Source organism: Odocoileus virginianus, chromosome 33 (assembly GCF_023699985.2).
Source record: "Odocoileus virginianus isolate 20LAN1187 ecotype Illinois chromosome 33, Ovbor_1.2, whole genome shotgun sequence".
NCBI classification, from domain to species: domain Eukaryota; kingdom Metazoa; phylum Chordata; class Mammalia; order Artiodactyla; family Cervidae; genus Odocoileus; species Odocoileus virginianus.
The window spans coordinates 24627803-24651880 of record NC_069706.1 but is presented as its reverse complement, the minus strand read 5'-3'; the positions used below and the strand labels follow the sequence as shown (position 1 = coordinate 24651880).

The 24078-nt window shown below is 41.1% G+C and overlaps 1 protein-coding gene across 3 annotated transcripts in view; it reads left to right on the top strand.

Moving 5' to 3' along the window:
* XPO6 (exportin 6) overlaps positions 1 to 24078 on the top strand; it is a 111385-nt gene that overhangs the window by 47383 nt on the left and 39924 nt on the right. For all 3 annotated transcript variants that reach the window (XM_020907929.2, XM_020907928.2, XM_070461129.1), the window contains 4 exons: positions 1566 to 1643; positions 9301 to 9754; positions 12999 to 13125; positions 17710 to 17819. In XM_020907929.2, coding sequence (XP_020763588.1) covers positions 1566 to 1643; positions 9301 to 9754; positions 12999 to 13125; positions 17710 to 17819 — 769 coding nt within the window. The remainder of the gene's footprint in view (positions 1 to 1565; positions 1644 to 9300; positions 9755 to 12998; positions 13126 to 17709; positions 17820 to 24078) is intronic.

Here is a 24078-nt window from a genome sequence, read left to right as displayed (position 1 = left end):
AGTTGGAGGAGGATGATGTGAACGTTTCTAATACTGAGCAGTGAAGTGAGCCCAGGTGTGGAATTGGAGCCCGGGGTGCCAGGTTGGAGCCGTATATAGCGTTTGTTTTGTCATTTGGGCTGTTGTACTAGAGCCTCGTGATGAGGAGCGAAGAGTAACAACAAGCAGAAAGCAAACTGCAGAATGAGAGAGGATGGTAGGAGGAGAGTGCCACCCCTGCGTCTTGAGGGCAGCAGGGTGATGGCCGTGCCTGCTGAGCTACTGGTGGAGCTGCGGGTTCTGAGACGCCTGAGGCTCTGGGCTGTGCCAGGTGGTGAGGCCAAGCCACGCTGCTGAGGAAACAGTGTAGGGAAGGGTTTTTATCTCCAGCTTTTTGACCCAGGATGCTTCTTGGATGTCTAGGAACTTTTTTTTTTTGGCATGTGTTAACAGAAGTGCTTAGCATGTGGTGGGCACTTAAAAGTGGTTGTTAGAGTGCTTGATTAAAAAGTAAACTTGTCACTTGCACCCCCCCTCCGCCCCCTCATCCTTCCCCAAATCTCTAGGAGGAAACCCAGACCTCAGAGCATTTATTCATTTGAAGCATATTTATTGACACCTAAAATTAGATGTTAAATTTCTAAAGTTAGGGACCATGTGTCTTACTTATGTGGACATTAACATTTTTTGAGTCAAGATGTAATTCATGTATCGTAAAATCTACCATTTTAAAGTGTAACAAACAGCTCAGTGATTTTTAAGAGTCACAAGGCTGCACTGCTAGCACACTGTCTAGAACATTTTTGTCACCCCCAACCCTGTTACCTCTTAATGGATTTTCCTATTTAAACTTTTCATACAAATGGAATCATAGAATACATGATCTTTTATGTCTGGCTTCTTTTACTTAGCATGATATGTTCAAAGTTTTCCACGTTGTAATATTAAATATTTTGAGAACAAAATATTTTCGAAAGCTTTTATGATCTTGTTATGTACCAGGTTCTCTAAGGAGATACAAAGAGTGCTGAAACATAGTCCCTGCCCTCTTGCAATGTGTACTCTACTAGGGGAGAAAGATAATGCAGTAAGTTATGGTAGTCATGTTTTATGTGCAGGGAAGACTGAGCAGGGAAGACTTCCTGGAGGAGGTGACAACTGAGTGAAATTCTGACAGACAGGTCGCAGTTATTCTGGTGAAAGGTCAGGTTGGGTTGGAAGGAGGAGAGCAGGTCAGAGGTTGAGAAGGAGGTCACATGAGGAAGGAACAGCTAACAGTGCAGCGTGATGAAGCCTGTGCGTGAGGTGGAGGTGAAGCCAGATTTGGAGAGCAAAGGCCCATGCCGAGATTGCGTGGGATGGTACATGGTGAGGAACATGAGAAGATTAGTGGCAGCTTTGTGGGAGAAAATACATTGAGTTTGGAATATCCAAGTGGTGATGTTCAGAAAAAGCAGTTGGAGAGAGAGACAGATTTTTAAATACTGATGTTGGATCAAAGATATCAATACATCATTTTTCTAAATCTGACTTTTACGTGTTAGGTTTTATTTCTCTGTTCAACTCAGTTTCTCCTTTCTTGGTAGGTATCTTGGAGACTGTCTGGGACAAACACAGCGTGACTGCTGCGACCCCGCCACCATCCCCGACCTCAGGAGAAAGCGGTATGGTCTGCAGCACACACATGTTCCTGTTTTTACTTCATTCGGGGGTCTCAGCAGGGTGGCAAATGCTTATCTGTGCCATATACAGATGCAGATTCTTCCTTAATCTATTTTTGGCCTCTCTGCCCTTGTCTTCTGAGTAGCTGTCTTTCTTACTTCTTAGTTCCTTATAAGTACTTTCTAATATAATATTCTGAACAACATAGTTTGTTTTCCTTGCCTATCAGGGAGATGGGACCTTCAGCTTATGACTGCCGTCCCTCCTGGCTTTTTTTTTCCCCCTTTTTCTTAAATTCCTTGGCTGTATTGTTCTTGCTGAGGTTGGTATGAAGCTGTGGGTGTGACAGGTCTGCTTTGCAGGTCTGCAGGTGTCAGGTCATAGGAAGTGGGTGGCAGCCTGAAGGAGCTGACATGAGCCTGTAAAGTGTTTTCTTCTCCATGGACTCAGGGAAAAGTCATGTTGGTCTGGATGGATTGGGGACCAGTGTGCAGAGATCAGCAAACCTTACTTCAGTTCAGATTCATTTGATAAAGCGGGGACATATTTACAGTGCCCATTAAATAGTTTACTGGTGGCTTAGTGTTGTCCCCAGTATTAATATCTGTTTCAAAAGTCAGAGTGCAGTTCATCTAAAAATGGCTCCTCTCAAGGATGGATGGAAAGAGGAAATTGTGTCTGAGCAGAAACTTTTAGTTTCTAAACGGCTTCTGTTTATACCAAGTGATCACAAATGCTTTTCAAGTAGAGTACATCCTATGAAGTGGCGCACGCTTCTTCCTCTACCGTAAAGGTTGATGTGGCTAATGAGAAATGTTTCCTCATCTTTCTCTTCTACCTCAGGGAAATAGGCTGTTGTAATTGGACAGCTTTGAGTTCCAGCGATTTCATGTAGCCTGTTGTTAATACGTGGAAGTTGAAATTCTTGCAGTTACTGTACAACTGAAAATATATTGAGGTTGAATTGAAAATGTAATTGAAGTTCTGAGGACTACTCACAGTTTACTAATTTATTCCACTTACTGTTTATCATAGCTGGATTAAAAACTGTTAAGAGTCTTTTGTCATACTTTTTAGAAATTTTTTTTCCATTTATTTTTATTAGTTGGAGGCTAATTACTTCACAACATTACAGTGGGTTTTGTCATACATTGACATGAATCAGCCATAGAATTACATGTATTCCCCGTCCCGATCCCCCCTCCCACCTCCCTCTCCACCCTTGTCATACTTTTTAGATAAAAACTGTTAGAGTTCTAGAGGATATTAGAAGCCTACAAGATACTGAATTTTATTTTTATTTGGTGGCAAATCTTCATTTTCAAAGTGGATATCTGAGGTGAGTTAGCAGATTTATATTTTGAAATGTTAAATGATTAAAGAAATTGCAAAGATGGAGAGATTTGATTTTATGAATACTATACCTTGAAATCTCTTGCAATTTGGCTGATCTTAAAATTTGACATTTTGGGAATTCCCTGGCAGTCCAGTGGTTAGGACTCTGTATTCTCACTGCAGAGGACCCAGGTTCAACGCCTGCTTGGGGAACTAAGATCCCATAGCCTCGAGGTGCGGCAAAAAAAAACAACTCATTTCAATAGTAATTTGCTAAAGTCAGTTCTTTAGATGATTGAATACTAGCTTAGTGTCATGGTTAAGTGAACAGCAGCAGTTTTCTTTAGTTAAACTTGTTTTTCTGAGATTGTTTTCCAAAGCAAAAGCTGTGAGTTGTAGTTGACTTCTTTCAGGTACGTGTTCTGAGTTAACTCAGTTTATACTTTAATAGACGTATTTCCAGGTCAGGTTGGGGAATATTAGATAATACAAATAATAAATGCTTGTCTAGGTTTTGTTTATGAGGTTAGGTGAAATAAAATAAGAACTCAGTTAATGTTTCCGTATAAATGAAACCTTAAAATATGATGCATACTTTCTGGGAGTTGCCTCTTAGGCACTATTACAGTTTTTGAAGTCTTGAATTTTAGTATTTGAGACAAAGCAAAATAGTTAAGGCTAGTGGAGTTAAGTAAACTTTTAAGCTGGCACGCTTCCTCTTCAAGGGAAAAAAAAAGAATTACATGTTCACTTGTTAACTCTTTTTCTCTTTATGACAGTTGCAGGTGAAGTCATTAGGTCTTGCTTCACTGTTTGGGCAATGCTGATGATTTAATCAACTTCTGTTTTGCTCAACTGTTTTTGTGCCCTTAAGACACCCAGTTAAGTTGTAAAACTTCTAGAAAATTCTTTCACTCTCTTGACTATCAGTTCAATTTTATTGAGGAAATTCCTTCTGAGAAACTGTGGGACTCAGTGAGTAGACCAGATAATTCCTAAACACACTGTGAGCAGTTCCTGCCAGACTCTCGCTGCCCTGCCCAACTGCCCATCAGACTTGGTCTTTTTTTTTTCATATACTTTCTTGTAATATCATTTTCTGTCTGATCATTTTGAAAGAAGAAAACCCAGGGACTAGTCCCTGCAACAACTACTCTTAACAGTCTGGAGGTAGAAAAAGTTTTGACGAGTATATGTAGTTAATTTCTCCGAATAGTTCCCCCAAATTGTTGACTCATCTCCTAAACTCACCTCACCAGGCCATAATCCTGTGAAGTTGATGGTGGTTTTTTATCTCATTTACTAAAAAGGAAACTGGGGTTCATGGTGGTGGTGGGTGGGTAGCTTGCCAGAGGTCACATCACCAGTGGAGGGTTGCAATGACATGAACCATCATTCCAAGTGGAGGCGCACTGTCTCCTGAGTTTGCTGTCTCAGTCACTCTCAGCGCTTCTGCCCGCCTCCTGCTTCCCTGGTGGAGTCCTGGCTCTGATGCTTACTCAGTTTACCTTCTCTGCCCTGGGTGTCCTCAGAGAAGAGCAGCTCTGCTCTGGGGAGTTAGGGAGGGGAGGTGGATGTGCCCCATCTGCGTGCTGCGGTTCAGCTTCCTTCTGCACTTGTGCAGCCTCAACCCTCTTCCGTAGTTACTCTCCTCTTGTCCTTGCTGCTTTTTGCTTGGAAAATGGGGGGGGTGGGGGTGGGGAGGAAATGGCTAAAATGGAATTACATAAATACTGTGGTTCTGAACCAGCTTTGATTGTTCTGTAGTAAAAATTAAGGGGCCATATTGCCCTTGCCCACGTGGTGTTTAGTTTTAAATACGTGTGTTCAGTCATGACTAAGTTGCTTCAGTCATGTCTGACTTTCTACAACCCTATGGACTGTAGCCTGCCAGGCTCCTCTGTCCATGGGGATTCTCCAGGCAAGAATAATGGAGTGGGTTGCCATGCCCTCCTCCAGGGGAACTTCCTGACCCAGGGATTGAAGCCAGATCTCTTTTGTCTTCTGCAGTGGCAGACGTGTTCTTTACCACTGGAGCCACCTGGGAAGCCCAGTTTTAAATATAGACCTGAACATGTACTGTCAATGGGAAGTTTTTAGGTAAAGGTGTCTTAGAGGGCCTGAACTCTAAGGCTAACCAACTAACCAACTAACCAACTCTAATTGGTTCCTCCATTGCTAAAGCCTCAGTTTGATCCTGGTTGATAAATGCCCTGATAATTTTAAGAGTTTTGATTTCCTCTGAGTTTGGCATCTTTTATAAAGGGCTATTCCATGACCCATGTTCCATGTTTCATGATGAAAGAAGCAATACCAGAAATAGTCATTGACAGAGAGTCGGTTGTGTGACTCAGGTGGATAGCCACCGCAGCAGTCAAAATTACTTAATCCAGTAACAAACTGAAACGTTTGCTGATTCTTCTTGGACATCCTTCTGCATTATTCTCTGAAGCCAGGTCTTCTGATTATCAGCTTGGGTAGCTGAGATCATGATGAGTCTCATCTGGTATCGGATGCAGCTCTTTCAGAACAGAAACCAGCAAACACCTTTCAGGATAGACGCCAGGGAGCAACTGTCTAATCTGGTTTTAACAACGGAAATGAAAGTCCTTATTAATAAATCACAAAAGCCTCATTTTAATGGCTGAGGAGATTGAGGCTGAGAAAGGTTAGCCACTTTGTTCATATTAATCCAACATTAATATAAGGTGGCAGGTCTCAGTAGGCCTGGGAACCCTTGGAAGTCACCCCAAAACCCTTTCAGGGTCCCAATGTTCAACCATGTGTTCATAAAAATTGCTAAGACACAGTTTGTCGTTTTATTCTCACTGTCATGAGTATACTGAAAAACAAGTTCATTCAGATTCTACATTGCAGTTAACCTTTAAGAAATTGGTACTTTTCAAATTTTATTATTAGAATAGCTGTCATTATCTGAAAAGGCCACTAAAATACTTCATTCTCTTTCAGTTTTATTATCTGTAAAGCTGGGTTCTCTTCATATATATCAGTAAAACAACATAGTACAACAGATTAAGTGCAGAAGCAGATGAGAGAATCTAGCTGTCTTCTTTCAAAAGTGTATTAGTCCCTCAGTCGTGTCTGACTCTTTGCGACCCCATGGACTGTAGCCTGCCAGGTTCCTCTGTCCATGGGATGGGTAGCCATTGCCTTCTCCAGGGGATCTTCCAGACCCAGGGTCAAACTCAAATTTCCTTTATTACAGGCAAACTCTTTACTATCTGAGTCACCAGGGAAGCCCCATCTTCTTTTAAGCCACACAGTAAAGAGATTTCCCAAAATGTAGTAACAGTGCTATTCTTCACATTAATGTTTTGTAGGGCAAAATATAGTCTTTTTCATTTAAAAATGATATTTATGATAATAGGTAAATCAACTTAATTATTACTAAATGAATTAAATATTTGAAAAATTTCCAGTTTTAATTTCTAATGACAAATATCAATAGAAATAACCAATATAAACGTGTTTTTGGTGTCTTCAATGATTTTTAAGAGTGTAAAGACTTTTAAAACTCCAAATATGAAAACTGCTGCTAAGGTAAAAAAAAATATTTAAAATGTAAAAATTTATCCAGTATTCCACCTTCCAGAAATAGCATCATTCCAGACCTCTCTTTCTGCATAGATATAAAGGTGTAGAGTAAGCTGAATAAAAGGACAAAATGGCATCATAACGCATATTTTTATTTTTTAAAGAAAAGTTATTTTTTATTTTTTGATTGCTGGGTCTTCATTGTTATGCTTGAACTCCGTCTCGTTGTGGTGCTCGGGCTTCTCATTCTCATGGCTTCTCTTGTTGCGGAGCATGGGCTCCAGGGCGCACGAGTTTCAGAAGTTGTGGCTCACGTACTTAGTTACTCTGCAGCATGTGGAATCTTCCTGGACCAGGGATCAAACCCTTGTCCCTTGGATTGGCAGGTGGATACCCAACCACTGGGCCACCAGGGAAGTCCTATTTTTATTTTTTGATAAAGACTATTAAATTTTAGTTTTACGTGAATTTAACAGAAAGTACTAAATGGAAGTAATTGCTGACCATGAGATACTTTTTCCACAAGTAATATTAGTTTGTAAGAGATATCTCCAAGGATAAGAAAAAAAGATTATGAAAACAAATTTCTGACTACATGTTTTAATTTTAGTCCTTATATTTTGAGGCTTAATGCTTGTGAAAGATGAGAAAGTTAGCTAGCACAGCCTTCTATAATTCTTCCATTTGTTTAGTCTTGATTCTGTATTTAATTCAGTACTTGCATTAGTCCCTTTGCCACAGCTTCTCCATTCCGTAATTCTTCATTTTTATTTATCTCTTTAGTTACATGGTTTCTTTGTTCATTATCCTCCTTAAGAATTTGTGGGCAATATATTATTTGAATTTTTGCATGTTTGAAAAAATGTCACCTTTTTTTATACTCAAAGGAGATCTTTGGGCTTAAGTCATTCTTTGCTCCAGAACTTGTGACAGTGCACCACTGTTTTTTTGGCTTTGAATGTTACTGTGAAGTCTGAATTCAGGGTTTTCTTCTTTGTATATGTGCTTTTGCTGCCTTCATTCCTTCTTTATTCCCAAAGTTTTTGTATTGATTACTCATTTTTTTTTCCCCTGGGGCAGAATAAGCCCTTTTATTTTATATAGTCTCATCTTTATTTCAGAAAAGACTTCTTCTTGTTAAAGTTACTGAATACTTGTCTTTTTTTTGTCTTCTCTAAAATCATAACCATCTCCCCACCCCCAATTTCATTTTGCGTGGTTTCCTTTAGTGTTTAGTTCTGTGCTCCTCAAAACTAGTAAGCAAGCATAAGAATCACCTGGAGAGCTGGTACAAGCACAGCTTCCTCACTCCCTCTAGGTTCTACTTCAGTGGGAGTGGGTGGCACCTGATCATTGGTATCTCTGACCAGCTCTCAGGTTATGTTGATTGTGCAGGTCCACAGACCTCACCTTGACGAGCCCAGTAGTTTCAAATTTTTGGTCCTCTGGCCTTTTTGTTCTCTCTCTGTTTTTCAAATTGAGGTATTTAATATAACTGACATGTAACAGTGTTAGTTTCAGATGTATAACATAATGGTTTATATATACTTTGCAGAATGATCATCACATTCTGATCTGTCGACAGTAAATCTATTAACACGCATTACCACACATAGTTACAAATACTTTTCTTGGGGTGAAAACTTACTTTATACTCTTAGCAACATTCAAATATAGAATACAGCATTGTAAACTATAGTCACCATACTGTACATCATATCCCCTCCCCAGGGCTTATTTATCTTACAGCTGGAAGTTTGTACCTTTTTACCACTCTCAGCCTGTTTGACCCACCCTCAGCTTTTGTACTCTTAAGGATTATTGAGGTCCTCAAGAGCTTTATGAGTTTTATCTATTGATATCGAAACTGAGAAAATTTAGAAATATTTATTATCCTTTTTTGGGAGGTGTCATTTTATTTCTCCTTATATAAAAATTCATCTTGGTTTTACAGTGTATTGTTGTAATAGTACTACTGTTATATTCGTGCACATTTCAGACCATTGTAAGATTTTATGATGGCTCTCCATTGTGGGCACAGGCTTTCTCTGGTTGCAGTGAGCGGGAACTTGGGTCTCTGGTTGCGGTGAGAGGGAGCAGAGTCTCTGGTTGCCATGCGTGAGCTTTTTCTGTTGTGGCTCAAGGGCTTCTCTGGGTGTGGAGCGTGGGCTCTAGAGTTCACGGGCTCAGCAGCTGTGCCCCTCGGGTTCTTTGTTTGTGGTTACGTGGGCTTAGTTGCCCCGAGGCATGGGGTACTTTAGTTTCCTGACCAGGGCTTGAACCCATGTCCCCTGCATTCTTTTTTTATTGGAGTATAGTCGTTTGCATATTAATTCTTTTAAAAGTAACTATATTGAACTTAGCACATATGAACAATACATCTTAATGAAAAAATAACTTTCCAAAGCAATCAGAAATTTTTACTTAGAGTGGCGTTATTTTATAGTTTGTAAATCTCTTTAACATGTAGCTAAATGATAGATAACTTTTGCTTTTTCTTGCTTGTGGAATGTAGCCTCTGGAGAGTTCTGTTTTACATTTGAGAGATAATAAAAGTGAGAGGGGAAAATGGAATTCTTTTAAAAATAGTTTTGAATTTTTGAACCACCCAAAGGGGGTTCCTGGGGACTCTTAAAGTCCCCGGACCAAACTTTGAGAACTCCTGCTTTATACTAATGCTTTGTTTTTTTGTTTTTTAAGGAGAATTCTTTCTTAAGTTGGTTTGTAAGAGATTTGATGGCATGTATCTTAAAGCCTTTTGTGTTTCAGGTGACTTACTGAGTAACCTGTTGCAGAGTCCTAGTTCAGCCAAACTGTTGAATCAGCCAATCCCCATTCTTGATGCGGAGAGTGAGTATATCTGTTCCCTGGCCTTGGAGTGCCTGGCCCATCTCTTCAGTTGGATTCCTCTGTCTGCCAGCATCACCCCGTCCCTCCTTACCACCATCTTCCACTTTGCGCGCTTTGGCTGTGACATCCGGGCCAGAAAGATGGCATCAGTTAATGGCAGCAGCCAGAACTGTGTGTTGGGTCAAGAGCGAGGCCGGCTGGGGGTCCTGGCCATGTCCTGCATCAATGAACTCATGTCCAAGAACTGTGTGCCTATGGAATTCGAGGAATACTTACTGCGTATGTTCCAGCAGACTTTCTACCTCCTGCAGAAAGTCACCAAGGACAACAACGCCCACACAGTGAAGAGCAGGCTGGAAGAGCTCGATGAGAGGTAATGGAAACAGCTGCAGCTTCGGCTGTTCCCCAAGGACAGGCCTTGCCTGTTGATCACGTTGTGCTGCATAGTGTCCGTAATCCTCTTTGGTTTCAGAATCTGGGGCTCTTGGTGAGGAACGGAGAGGTAGGTATGTACCAGTAAGTCTGAGCTTAGCCAGAAGGGCTAGGGTGGTTAAGGGAAATCAGTCGGAGGAAAAGCGATTGTACATTGTACAGGTTGGTTGTCTTCTTTGCCCGTCCATCTCCTGTCCGCCCTTCCTCCCTCGTCCGCCTTCTTCCTCACTCTTGCCTGCAGGTCTGAGGTGGTGCAGGAGTGGGGACCGCTGCTCAGGCTGAGCCAAGCCCAGGAGAGGAGGCCCGTGGAGGTACAGGAGCGACTCGCCCTTCCTCGCTTGGTGTCGCTTCTTGGTTCTGACTGTTTGACTTTTCCCAAATGAACGTCGTGCAGTGTATAGGAATGTTGTCACTGTTGTAAGTTTTACACCGCTGGCAAGGTTTCCTCAGAAGAGAGGGGAGATGTTCATGTGGGCAGACATCTGTGTTTCTTGGTTACTGTCCTCTTGAAAGCAGCCTAAAGTCACTTCGCCTGTCTTTGTTAAGGACTGAGATGACTCCAGAGTGAGCTGAGGCACCGTCTCATTGTTTATTTCCCTTACAGATGATGTCATTTATGAATCTTACAGTGTTCATTCATGTGATGCTACTGCTGTGTAAAAACAAGGGAAGATTGGAAGCTTATATATTAAGAACATTATGTTGACCGTTCAGAAAGTTTCAAGCAGATAAATTGTATTGAATTAGTAAATATTTCTAGATTGACTGGGAGCAAAAGTCATTAGTATTTTAATCAATTTTCCTTGGTTTGTTTTTGTTGTTAAGCTATACAGAGTTAAGCCGTTTCCTTTTCCTTAGAGTAAGCAGTGGGATATAAAGTCAAGTGACTAAAGTCAAGACGGTTCTAGTCCTTTTTAAATTTAGCAAGTTTGACAAGTTTTTCTGAAGTTGAAAAAAATTGACATGTAAGAGTATTTTGGTTTGGTTCATCGTGAACAAGCTTTCTGTGAAATTTTCTTTGTATATTCACAAAGGAACTCATAATCTGATATGGTAATATGTGGGTTTATTTTGCATTATTTGATAATGGCTTTCTGTCTGAATTCAAAGGTATCAGCTTTCAAACACACAACTGTATATCTTTATATCCTTTCTAGCTTTGGTTAAGTAAGGCTGTATCTTCATATGGTTAAAAAAAACCAACAGTTAACCTAGCAGGCATCAAATAGATATCTGTTGTTTTGACTTTCACTTGTAGTCTAATGTCTGTTACGGCTTACATTCGGGTGGTATAAAAATGTCATCATGGATGATGCATACTGATTTTGTCACATGTAACTTTTGTGCTCTTGGTTTATATTTTAATCCTATGCTTCCTCTTGCCCTGTGAAAGCTGAGAGGTGCCTGGAAGCAGAAAGGTGACATGAACAATACTGTGTGCTTGCTTCCTGGCTCTTGGGTCCCTTCCCCCTAATTCTAAACAGCTAAGTCCTTTCTCAGTTGTTTAGGAGCTACTTAACCCCAGGTTTCTTGCCTCTCTCCTCCTGCTTTTTTTTTTCTAACTTTCTACTGCTCATTAGCACCGGTACCAGAAGGTGGCAAGGGAAAGAAAATGAGGTGAAATAAAATCAGAGTGTTAGCTGCCAAACAGTCTTGCCTGTATTCTTTTTTAAAATTGAGTTCGAGATGAAAATAAAATTGAGATTGTGTGTTACATGACCTACGACTTTTCCTTATTCTTTTATGGGTGGTAGGGAATTGAGTACATCTTCCTAAAGAGCAGCAAAATGGTTGACAGCTTTGAATAACCACGTCAGAATGTAAAAAGCAGAGCAAGGAATGAAGAGTTCCTGCTCTTGAGTCTTAGTGATTGAAGGCCTCAGAGAGTTCTTTTGTACTTTTCCATCTCTTAAGAACAGTTGATTGGTGCCTTACTGTTTTTTAAGTGTTTGGCCCCATGATCCTTGTCAAACAAAGTAATTTTTTTTTAAAGCTTCAGATAAACTTACCTGTGTGTGGCAGCCACACAGACAGATTGGTCACCCTCAGGTGCTAGGTCCCAGGAGCAATTTGGGACGTTTATTAATGGGCCAGTTTTGCTCTTCTCAGGACTAGTCTTCCTCCCCCTTATCATCTCATATATCTTTGCTTTAAACAAAAAAGCCAGCTTTTTGCAGTTAGGAGTTTCGGAATTGCTTTTAGCCAACATATAATTTTTGGCTAAGGCCAAGTTTACCTTTTTTAATCAGTCTCTGAAATGTGGTTTATGGAGGTACACCCATCTCATTTTCTAATCACCTTTTGGTATTGAGGGGCTTATAATGACAGTTTCTGAAATGTGAGAGTGATGACGTGCTGTGTATTTAATAACAGACATCTCTTATCCTTACAGCTGTGACCCACACTCCTCTGTGAAATGATTTTTGAATACAAATGAATTGGGAACTCCCTGTGATGTGAAAAGAAAGAGCACTGGATTGGGAGTGGATGGTGGTCCCATTCTTCCATGAGCTGGCTGAGTGACCTTGGGCCAGTCACTTTGTCTCTCTGGGCCTCATCTGTAAAATGAAGCATCGCTAAATTGTCCCTGAGTCTTGTCCAGCTTGAACAGCCCTCCTCCCTTCTGAAATTTTTTTAGAATGGATTGGGATGTGCTGTGTTTAACTAGCACCAGAGCTAGAGGGTGGGGAAAAACATGAACATTGGGTTGCAAACTTGAATAGATCTTACCTGGATGCCATGCCTTTTGTATAGCCTTATTTTGTTTTGGGGTTTGTAGCACATTCATTTTGATATTTTGGCCGCCTAGCAAAGAAAACCAGCCCTCCAGATGTGCCACACTGAAATGACAGCAGATCCACCCATCGACCTTTTTAGTACTATTTCCTTTCCCTTTAATTGGGTCATAACTCTGAGTTAGCAAATGTGAGGATGCTAGCTTATAAGATGCCTTAGTAGATGGTGTCTGAGGATTAAAGTTGCTTTTCTGCTATGTTTCAGGTGGTAATGGAATGAAGGGTTGCCTGACCTGTAGGTAATTGTTGCAGGCCTTTATATTTTTAACTGAAAATATGTTATAAATCTGTGTAGTTTTGTACTGAAAGAAATTTGGATTGAATTGAATTCTCCTCTGAGGAGGTGACTGAGTTTCTCACTGTCGCCTTTTGTCTTCTTGTCTTCTCTAGCTACATTGAGAAGTTTACTGACTTTCTGCGGCTCTTTGTGAGTGTTCACCTAAGGAGAATCGAGTCCTACTCCCAGTTCCCTGTGGTGGAGTTTTTGACACTTTTGTTCAAGTACACATTTCATCAGGTAAAGCACTGGAATGACCCATATCCATCCCTTTCCCACCCAAGAAGCCCACTTTATTATTTTGGGGAGAAAGAACTTTATTTTATTTTGAGAATATTTACGTAGTGATTACTATATGAAGATGAACACCTTTATCCTTCATAACAACCCTATGAGGTAGGTATTATTATCATCCCCATTTTACAGATAAAGAAACTGAGGCACAAAGAATAACTTGCTGAGGGTCTTAGAGTTAGTAAGCAGTGTAGCCAGAATTTGAACCCCAGGGACTTCAGCTGTAGTCTGTAGCCGTCACTAAGCCTTCCCACAAGGAGACGGTAGTGCAGCTCTCAAGAGTTCAGTTTTGGTGGATCCAGTTGTTTCCCCCATTCAGCAGTTGTTTTTTGAGCTCCTATTGTATTTCCTCTTAAGCCAAGTCCTTTTCATTAGAATTTATATTTTGGTGACCCAGTATTTTTTATTTCTGTTTATATTTTAGCAGCTTTATTGAGATAGAATTTACTTGCTAAGCAATTCACCCATTGTAATTGTGCAGTTCAGTGGTGGTCGGTAGACGTATAGACTTGGGCAGCCATCATCACAGTACTGTTTTAGACCTTTCAGTCATGCCCTTTCACTTGAGCTCATTTGCATGTCTTTTTTTTTCCCCTTTCATATAATTGTCTTTGTTTTTTTAAACTTTATTTTGTTTTGGGGTATAGACGATTAACAATGTTATAATAGTTTCAGGTAGACAGCATAGAGACTCAGTGATACATATACATGTATCCATTCTCCCCCAAACTGCCCTCCCATCCAGGCTGCCATGTAACATTGAGCAGAGTTCCCTGTGCTATACAGTAGGGCCTTGTTACGTGTCCTTTTTAAAATAAGCTTTTTGGGGAGTTCCCTGGTGGTTAGGATTCTGGGCTTTTACTGCCATGGCCTGGGTTCAATCTCTGGTCAGGGGAATTGAGGTTCCGCAAACCTCAAGGTGCAGACTGTCCCGCTCCCTTCCAAAGCTTTTTGTTAAAGGGTTACACACATAAAGAAGTATGTAAATCATACGTGTACAGCTTCATGAGGTTTCCCAAAATGAACAAAGATTTCCCAGGTAACCACCACCCACGTCAAGAAATAGAATGTTGCTAGAATCCCAGAAATCCCCTCATGTCCTTCCCAGATCCTCCCCAGCTCTGACTTCAGCAGATGAGTTGTGCCTGTTTTAGAACTCCTCTAAATGGAAGCATACAATATAGATTTGTTTGACTTTTTTCATTCAACATTATGTTTATGAACTTCATCTGTGTTGTGTGTGGCAGGAGTTTGTTCTCACTGTTTTATAGGAAGTCATTAGAAAAGCGACGCCACTGCCAATTTGGGCTACTTCCAGTTTCTGGTGGTCATGAGTCATGCAGTAAACGTTTTTGTGCCTGCCTTTGGTGACATGCGTAACTCCTTCTGTTGGTGTGTACTAGGAATGCAACTGCTAGGTCAGGGAGGGCATCTGATGCTATAAGTAGTCATTTTGGTAGTTTGAAACATGTAACTTCATGAGGCTAGAGGGGAGGCAAGGGTGGAGGCTGGGAGGGGTGTAATGTAATAGGGGATTTGGATGGGTATGGGTGGAGGAGGAGGAGGTTGAAGAATTGATGAGATGTCTGATAGAGGGGCCAGTGAGCTCAGAGCTAGGAGGAAGCCAGCTGAGCTCACCAGGGCTAAGATGGGACAGAGGGGTGATGCGATATAGGAGGGTGAGCATGTAGGAGAGAAATATCAGAAATGGGAGAGCTTTGATGTCGATCTGGAGAAACTGGAAAGAGAATTAGGAAAAAAGGAAGGCTTTAACTGATACTTTAGAATAAGTGCAGTAGACGTGAGAGAAAAGGAACCAGTGCTGGGGGCAGAAAGAAGGGGTTTATTTGGGAAAACAGAATGAAATATCATATAGCTTTGCTCTCTATGTAAAATGGGATCTTTTTAAGATACATGTTATAGAAGAAAGCTTAAAAAAATGTTCTAAGTATGCATGTCTAATGACTACTTCTTTGGGTATTTGAGCTCTGGTTATTTGTAATAGGCCTTTGTCCTTGGACAAGTCTTTTAAATTTCTAAGGAGTTAGACTCCAGGGGGGCATCTTTTTTTTTGGGACTAAGCTGGGTCTTCCTTGCCACATGAGGACTTTCTTCACTTGCAATGAGTGAGGGCTCCTCTCTAGTTGCGGTCCAAGGGCTTCTCATTGCACAACACGGGATCTCGAGCATGTGGGCTTAGTAGTTGTGGCTCATGGACTTAGTTGCCCCGTGGCATGTGGAATCTTCCTGGACAAGGGATTGAACCTGTGCCCCCTGCATTGGCTGGTGGATTCTCAAACATCGAACCACAAGGAAAGTCCTCTGGTTCTCTTTTTGTTCCTTATTTTGTCACCTTAGCAGGTGACTTTATTTCTGAGCCTTGGTTTCTTTAATCTGTAAAATGGAAAGAAGAAAAATACCTCTCCATTTTCCAGGACTATTGTGAAGGTCAAATAGAACAAATGCAAATGGAAACAATCCCCTGGAGAAAGGAGTAGTGGTATCATTAGTTTCTAAAGGCGCTTGCCAGTTGGCCTTTAGTGACTAACTGGCTCTGGAATCTGATGAGTAAATCTGAGTATGGGTACATTTTAGAAAGGAGTCTGTGAGGGCTCTGCAGAGTTGACACCAAAAGTGTGGTCAACCTATCCACCTTTATGATCTTACCATTCTGTGCCCAGAGCAGTCGTCAAAGGCCAGATTCTGGGCGGCACAGGAGGCCTCACAGTGGGGTCTGTAGATGTGGATGTGAACCATGGTGTTTTAGGTCCTGAAGAGGGTGTATCTGTCCAACTTTTCTTCCAGCCTCAAGCCACATAGTAAATCCTCAATTCAAAGGCATGAGAAGGACGTGTGTAATTGTGAAGCACTTTGACATAGCCATTAGCTCTTGGCTTTTGTCCAAAGCCACATGCATCTGATCAGTTATGTTTTTTGGTGAGGGATCAGGTAGGTATTGCTTTTCAAATCAAGGAAGTGTGACTGGGTAAGCTCCTGACAGGAAGCACAGCACACTATAGCCAGGACAAGGCTACATCTCCTGGCTGCCAGACTAGTGCCTGTCCACAGGCTACCCATATTGTTTCCACATGGCTTATTGTGTTTTTTTTTTCCTGCTTATTCTTCCGATTTATTTTGTGCTCTGAGGAGGGCCCTGCCAGTGGTCCTGATTGAGCTGTTAGCAGTCTAGTTCCAGGGCTGCCCTGTGTGTTATGAGTGGAGTCTGCCACTTTAAAAAACAAAAGTTTACATATTTGACTGTGTTGAGTCTTAGTTGTGGCACACGGGCTCTCCGTTGCGGCACATGGGCTTCTCTAGTTGTGTAGCACGGGCTCCAGAGCTCCCCGGGCTTAGTTGCCACACAGTATCTGGAATCTTAGTTCCCTGGGATCAATCCAAGTCCCCTGCATTAGAAGGTGGATTCTTAACCACTGACCAACGGGGAAGTCCCTTCCCCCCTTTTTTTAAGTTTATAGGTTTTCTGCCTTAGACTTGGCCTGGGTATAGAACTCTCACTGTACACCACCACCATTGTCATAAGTTACCTCTTGGACAAATTCCATACCTGCCTATGTAAACTTCTGGATTGTCTTGGATCAGAAATGGAAGGAAGCTGATTTAAGAAGATAGTGGTATTATTTCTTGCCATATCTAATCCTGCCACCAATGATGTAGTTGAATGACGTAATCACAAGTAAAGCCAAGGAGTTCTTGTAGGTAGCAAGGGTTTGAGGGGATACATAAGGGGTTGTGGGTTGGGGGTGCCACAGATGAAACTGAATAGGTATGAGGAGGACTAGATACTGCAGAAAAGAGTGCCTGGATTTTGCAGAACTCCTGAGAAAGTGCAGTGGTCCAGATGCTAGGACCCTACAAAGACTCATTCTCTTCTCACTTTGTCCTTATCAAAACGCAGGGCGAGAGGTTGCTGTTAGCCTGCTTGACACATCTACTTTGCAGATAAGCCGGAGCCTGCGGGTCAGACTTAGCGAGCTCACTTTGTCTGTCATGTAGGAAGACTGCAAGTGTTTCTTTTCTAATGTTCAGATGTGTAAACTTGTCACTTAGAAGCCACTGAAACTTAGTTTTGGTTTTGTAGTAGTACATAGTGGAAAGAGCCTTGGCTCGGGGAGTAAAGAGACCTGCTCCTATCCCTGACATTGAACGTGTCTCTGGATCTCAATCAATTTCTTTTTCTCTGAAGCAGATTTGAGTCGGAGGATCAGTGAGAACTCTCCACATCACAGGCTCAGAGTTCAAGATAGGTGTTCTCTTGGCTTATTTTGTAAATTGGTTTGTTCTGCATAATATCTCCTTAATGATATGTTCCATGGACCCTTGTCTTGTTAGTTCAGCAGGGCCCAGTCGTGAAGACCAAATAAAAGACACCAGTTGTGGTTATTACCAAGAAGTCGAGGGAACCTACGCTTATGGTCGTAGAGTTCTGGTGGAAGTAAACACTGGTGGGTGTGTTTCTAAGGAGTAGTTACATTAAGTAATTTCATTGTCTGGATTTCTTTTGCACCATAGCCTACTCATGAAGGTTACTTCTCTTGTTTGGATATCTGGACGCTCTTTTTGGACTATCTGACAAGTAAAATTAAAAGCCGTCTGGGAGACAAGGAAGCAGTTCTCAACAGGTAAACCACAGAAACATTGATAACTAGAAATAGAAATAGACATTTTGGTCAGTTTCTCTTGTGGCCTAAAGAGTCCGCCACGCTGTCAGACAGCTTTAGTGAAACCGAGTCACAGAAGCTGTTTAGGTAGTAATGCCATTGAGCATTCTCTTCTCTTCCCCTTAGACACCTCATTTTTAAAAAACATTTTCCTGATTAAAAAGTAATATGTATTAAGTTTTTAGGTATGATAATGCTTTTGTGGCCCCTTCTCCCCCATGACCCTTACTTTAGAGATATAAGTTGAAGTATTTATTGGATGAAATAATACGACATTTGAGATTTGCTTTAAAATAATTCCCTGGGGCTAGTGGGGGAAGTGGGTTGACCATGTGTTGACAATTGATGTTGAACTTAGTTGATAGGAACTTGGAGTTCATTATATCTTCACTTCTTTTGTATGTGCTTGAAAATTTACTAAATAATGAATACTTGTCAGGGAAAAAGTGTTTATTTTAAAAACTAGCAAAGATAGAAAAATATAAAGAAGATAAGTTTTCTATAATCCCACAATCCAGGGATAATTAGTTTTGTACTTCTTGTTATAGTTTAGAAACAGAAAATGGGGAAATGTTTTTTCCCCATGTTTCTCAAGCCCATTTTTCTTGTTTGTAGGCAGAAAGTATGTTTCCTGTACACTGTAGTCCTTATATATCTAACTATTTGAAGCTAATATATCTAGAGTGCTCAGCACATTATAAATGCTCAGTAAAATAGTATCAGTGGTGGATGGTGGAGATAGTGAACACCTCTCTCCTAGAGTGCCAAATGGAGGTGGTGAGGAGAACTCCCATCTGGAGAGACTTGGACTGATCCTCTTAAAACCCTTTCCATTGCTGAGGCTTGCAGAGTTTTAAAAATTCTAAACGGTATTTTCATTCCACGTTTAAGCATTTGCACTTTCATTCCCCAAACTATTTTTATGATTGCAAAATAGCTTCCAGCTTGTTATGGTGTCAGGTCACATGTGGTTCTGGGTAGTATATTTGTGTATCGGAAACCTTACACAACAGTAGATCCTGTTTTTGGTGAACTTGCCAACTGTGAGTAATTGTGTTGTTGAATGAGATTCTTCAAAGAAAAGGCGCTTCCGCCAGATTCTCTTGTATGCTGAACAGTCGCATCCTTTGCTTCTGGGACTGTGCCTGATTTTGCTATATTTAAGTGGTTAGATGGTCTTTCACATCACTCAGACTTTTTGGAAGAATAAGCTGAGGAAATGATCGACACAAAAATGCTTTTAAAAGCACAGTAGAAATGTGCCTTAGGTGAGGAGAATACAGTATTGTTCCACCGAGAAATACTTGTACTGATTATTGCACCAATAGAAGGAGCAGTGGTGCAGTTTAAATTCCTTTTCTGCTTCATGGTAGCAGTGTTACTTTTGGTCAAGTCATACGGTAATCACATCTCCTCTTGCAAAATGAGCATACTAATACCTCTCTTGCAGAATGGCTAGGATTCAAGGAAATACCTGTATATAAATACCTGTGTATATAAAATACCTGGCATAGTATCGATCACATGTTAGGCACTCAATGGATGGTCACTGTAATGACCACACAGTAATAATAAGTCATAGAAGATGTTGCTGTCGTTTGACTGAGGTGGTGATTGTGGAGTTAAGTGACAGGACCCCTGGACATCAGAGATTCCTCAGCCCACTTGCCTGCCTGCCCAGGAGTCTGTCGTCACAGTTGTCAACGGTCCTGGCTGACCACTTTAAACACTAGGGATTTTTCTCGCTGATCATTTGATTATTATCCTAAATAAGGCTTTCTGATTTTTCATTACTTAAAAAAAATACATATATAACACTTTCATACTTTTAAAAAACAACCCAAACGTTCAGAGCTCGTCTGTGGTTTATGCCGTTAAATGGTAACGATCATCTGGGGGAACAGCTTGTCAGTCCGACACCCCCTAGTGGTCAAAGGTAGTAGACTACAAAGAAGGATGTACAAGGTAGTCTACTGCGTGCTCGAAGAAAATAGTTGAACTCTGTGTTTTTCCTGTCACCTCTTATGGAGCATATTTATAAGAAGTGCATATTAAAAAAATCTTAAGTGAAAGTTTGGCAACCACGGCTCTAGGTTATCTTAGAGATCCCAATATGTTGAAGCAGCTGATAAAGAGCACTGGCTACAGATAATTACTGGGTTGATTTTTAGTGAGGAGCTTGTCAATGCAGTCAAATGTTTTTCAGCTGATAAAATATATCTGAAAGAAGTTAGGGGGCTTTTGTGACTTGAATCAGTATTTCAGAAGCAATTGGTCTTGCAGGAAGTAGTCAGATGTTTTCTTGGTGTCTCAAATGGGAGACGTAGGTGTGGTTAAGTCATAGAGACAGCATTCAGTTCCTGTCTCTTGTGGTTGATAGGTTTTGCATCATTCATCACAACAAAGTGGTAGGCTTTGTAGGCTACAAATTTAGAAGCACAAATGTACATAGATTTATTTTTGGTCCTAGGAGTTTGGAAATTGGAACCCCACATGTTCCTTGCTCAGTGAGGATGCTCAAGAATTTCTTGTTCAGAGCTGCTGGGGACTTGGAGAACTTGAGTCCCAGTGTTAACAGATAAATGTTCTATAATACACCCAGCTGAACTAATTGCTAATGGGGGGGTTCATTGTCCGGATTTGACATTTTGAATCACTGGTATTGGAAGACCTGAGTTTCAGTTTCCCTTTCCCCTTTGTACTTTGGGAATGGTTGTGCCTACTTTATAAGTTGTTGAGCAAGTTAAATGAATCAGTTTAAAGTACCTTGGCTGATAGTAGATGTTCAGTAAATAAGTATTAGTTCTCATCCTTTGTCTCTCTCTCTAACTTCCTTCTCTCTGTGCTTGTCAATGTGTAGGGAGACACCTGGGTAGAAACTTATTTTTACAGGAGGATGAGGAAACTTGAAGTGTGTTAAGCAACCTAAAGTTACTGAGTCATGTCCTGTGAACCCCTTTGTCATGAGAGTACTGGCAAGTGCTGGCCACAGACCTGCCAGGGATTCCGGGTGACATTAGATTGGACTGTAAACAAATGTGGGTAGGCGTGAGAAAACTTGCTGCCCTTTTCTTGTGAGTGGGTTTTTCTGCTTAGTAAAGAGGAAGTGCCATTGTGACACACAGCATTTTGATACAGTTAGTAAAAGGTATTAACTAGGTTTATGTCAGGGCTCCAATAGCTTTCTAGCTCTTGCTACACGAAATTCATGCTGTTGACTGCCCCAGAGAGCAAGTGAATGGGATCTTGGTTATTTCGCTGAGTTGAAAAAGCTATCCAGGATTATGCTTCGGTGCTTTGTAGTTATCTGATTTGTAGGTTTGTTTATTTATTGCCTGCATGTTGATTCATTTGTTCTCTTTCATTCATCATACATTTACTAAGCACCTGCTATGTAGTTGTCTTAACATAACATTTTAGTTAACTCTCAGAAGAAGTTGGGGTGCTTCTGAAATCACATTTGTGGCTTGAGCCACACAGATCTGTAGGTTTATTTCCATTGTATATTTAAGCATTTAGTGCTCTAAGTTTCCCTGTGAGCACTGCTTTAGCTTTATCTATCAAATTCTAATATGTTTTAGTTTCCTTTTCATTCAGTTTATTTTGTAATCTCTCTTGAGAATTCCTCTTTGGTGTTTAATTTCTAAATATTTGAGGATTTTCCCTGTGTCTTCTTGCTGTTGTCTTCTAGTTTATTGTGATCTGCAAACATATTTTATGTGATTTCAGTTCTTTTCAATTTGTCAGGATTTGTTTTATGACCTACTCTTCTTGGGGCTTATTCATTGTGCTTGAAAGCGTGTGTATTCTGCTGTTGTTGGGTGGAGTGTTCCAGATACGTCAGGTCAGATTGGTTGATAGTGTTCTACGTGTTGTCTTTATCCAGTTTGTTCTATCAGTTACTGAGAGAGGGGTCAGTTCTCCCAAGTAAAATTGTGGAGTTGTCTATGTCTCCTTTCAGTTCTATTAGTTTTTGCTTCGTTTATTTTGAGACTCTGTTGTTAGTTTCTAGAGAAGGAAATGGCAACCCACTCCAGTATTTTTGCCTGGGAAGTCCCAGGGACAGAGGAGCTTGGTGGATTACAGTCCATGGGGTTGCAAAACGTGAACATGACTGAGCAGCTAAATGACAACAACATTTCACAAAAATTTAGTTTTTCCTTTCAGTGTATCTCCTGAATGATTGACCGTATTTATGAGGTTTTTAAGTGGTTGCTCTGTATATTCAAATGCATATATATTTAACTTTTCAAGTTAACATATTACCACGTCAAGTGTAATATAGAAGCCTCACCACTTTTCTGCTCTCTTTCTTGTATTGAGGCTGCCATATGTTTTTTATCTGTGAGCAGTGAAAATCCCATCAGACAATGTTCTGTTTTTGCTTTCATCCAGCATTCATATTTTAGAGATCTTAAGAGAATCAACACAGAAACAGTTGTTGTATTTACCCAGAGATCTGCCAGTTCTCTTGCTTACCCTTCATTCTGAAGTTCCACGTTTCTTTCTGTTTTAAAATTAATTAATTAACTGGTTAATTTTGGGGGGCTGCGCTGTGTCTTCGTTGCTTTCTCTAGTTGTGGTGATTGGGCGCTGCTGTTCGTTGCAGTGCGCAGTCTTCTCGTTGCAGAGCAAAGGCACTAGGGCATGCAGAGTTCAGTAGTCATGGCTCATGGGCTCAGTAGTTGTGGTGCATAGGCTTACTTGCTTCATGGCATGTGGGATCTTCTTGGACCAGGGATTGAACCTGTGTCCTTTGCATTTGCAGGCGGATTCTTGTTTTTAGAAAAACCTTTTAAAAAAATAATTTTATTTATTAGTTTTGGCTGTGTTGGGTCTTTATTGCTGCGAGGGCTCTTCTCTAGTTGTGGCAAGCAGGGGCTACTCTGTGGTTGTGGGGCATGAGCTTCTCCTGCTGCGGCTTCTCCTGTTGCCAAGCACAGGCTCTAGAGCATTCGGGCTTCAGTAGTTGTGGCATGTGGGCTCAGCAGTTGCCGGTGCCCTGGGGCAGGCAGGTTCTTACCGGGAAGGTCCCAGGTTTCTTTCTGATTATCATTTACCTTCTCAGTTAACCAGCTCGGCTTGCCATAATGAAATACCACTGACTGGGGTGGCTTAAACAATAGAAATTAATTTTCTCTTACATCTAGAGAATGGAGGTCATAGATGAGGGTGCTGGCAGATTTGGTTTCTTGTGAGGGCTCTCTTCCTGACTTACAGATGCTTCCCTCCGTGTCATCACACGGCCTCTCTTCTGTGCTTGCACGGGGAGGAGGGAGCGTGAGCACACTCCACTCCTTCATGTCTCTTTCTCTTCGTGTAAAGGCCCACCCCACCCATATGATCTCACTTAACTTCTATTACCTTTCATAGGCCTTATCTCCAGATACAGTCATACTGAGAGTTAGGGGCTTCAGTGTACATATTTTGAGTGGACACAGTTCAGTCCAAAACACCCTCCAGCTGAAGACTCTCATGGAGGATGCTTATAATAGCTTGCTTTAAAAATCTTTGATAATTCCAGCATCTGTGTTATCTGTGACAGTTTGCTGATTGTCTTTCCCTTGATAAGTATTCAGTGTCTCCTCATTTTTTGTATGTCAGCTATTTTAGAGCGCTGTACATGTTTGTTCTACCAGCCTTAGGCATGAGTTCCATCTCCACAGTCACTGTATGGTCCAAGATGGGTGCTGAATCTATAGACATCACACCTGTGATTCAGGCAGCGGGAGTAAAGGGGAGAGGTTGGACAAAAGCAGCTTTCCCAGAGGCCCCACCAAATAACTTACTCTAATATTTCCTTGACCACTCCTGTCTGCAGAGGAAGACTGGGAAATGTGGTCTTTAATTTGGCATCAGAGCCTCGTGTTCTCTTACTGGGGAAGAAGAAGGTTGGGTAGGCAAATGACAAATATAAGCTCTAGGCTCAAGTGTTTGAACTTAGCCTTTTTCTAAAGTCTACTGAAGTGGGATTTTGATTCTGTTTGCAAGTTTTCCCACAGATGTTGCCTATTTTATTGGTGATTTTTCTCTGCCAGTATTCTCCTCTGGGCCATCATGCTTAATCACTTATCTTGTCTAGCTTGTTAAGTTATTTGCAAATAATGAGGAACTCTTTGAGGGATTGAGGGGGGGACAGTGTCTGTGTCTCTGATGAAGAAGTGAGCTCCTGTGCCCACAGAACTCTGAAATGTGACATTTCAGGAGGGTTTTTAAGTAG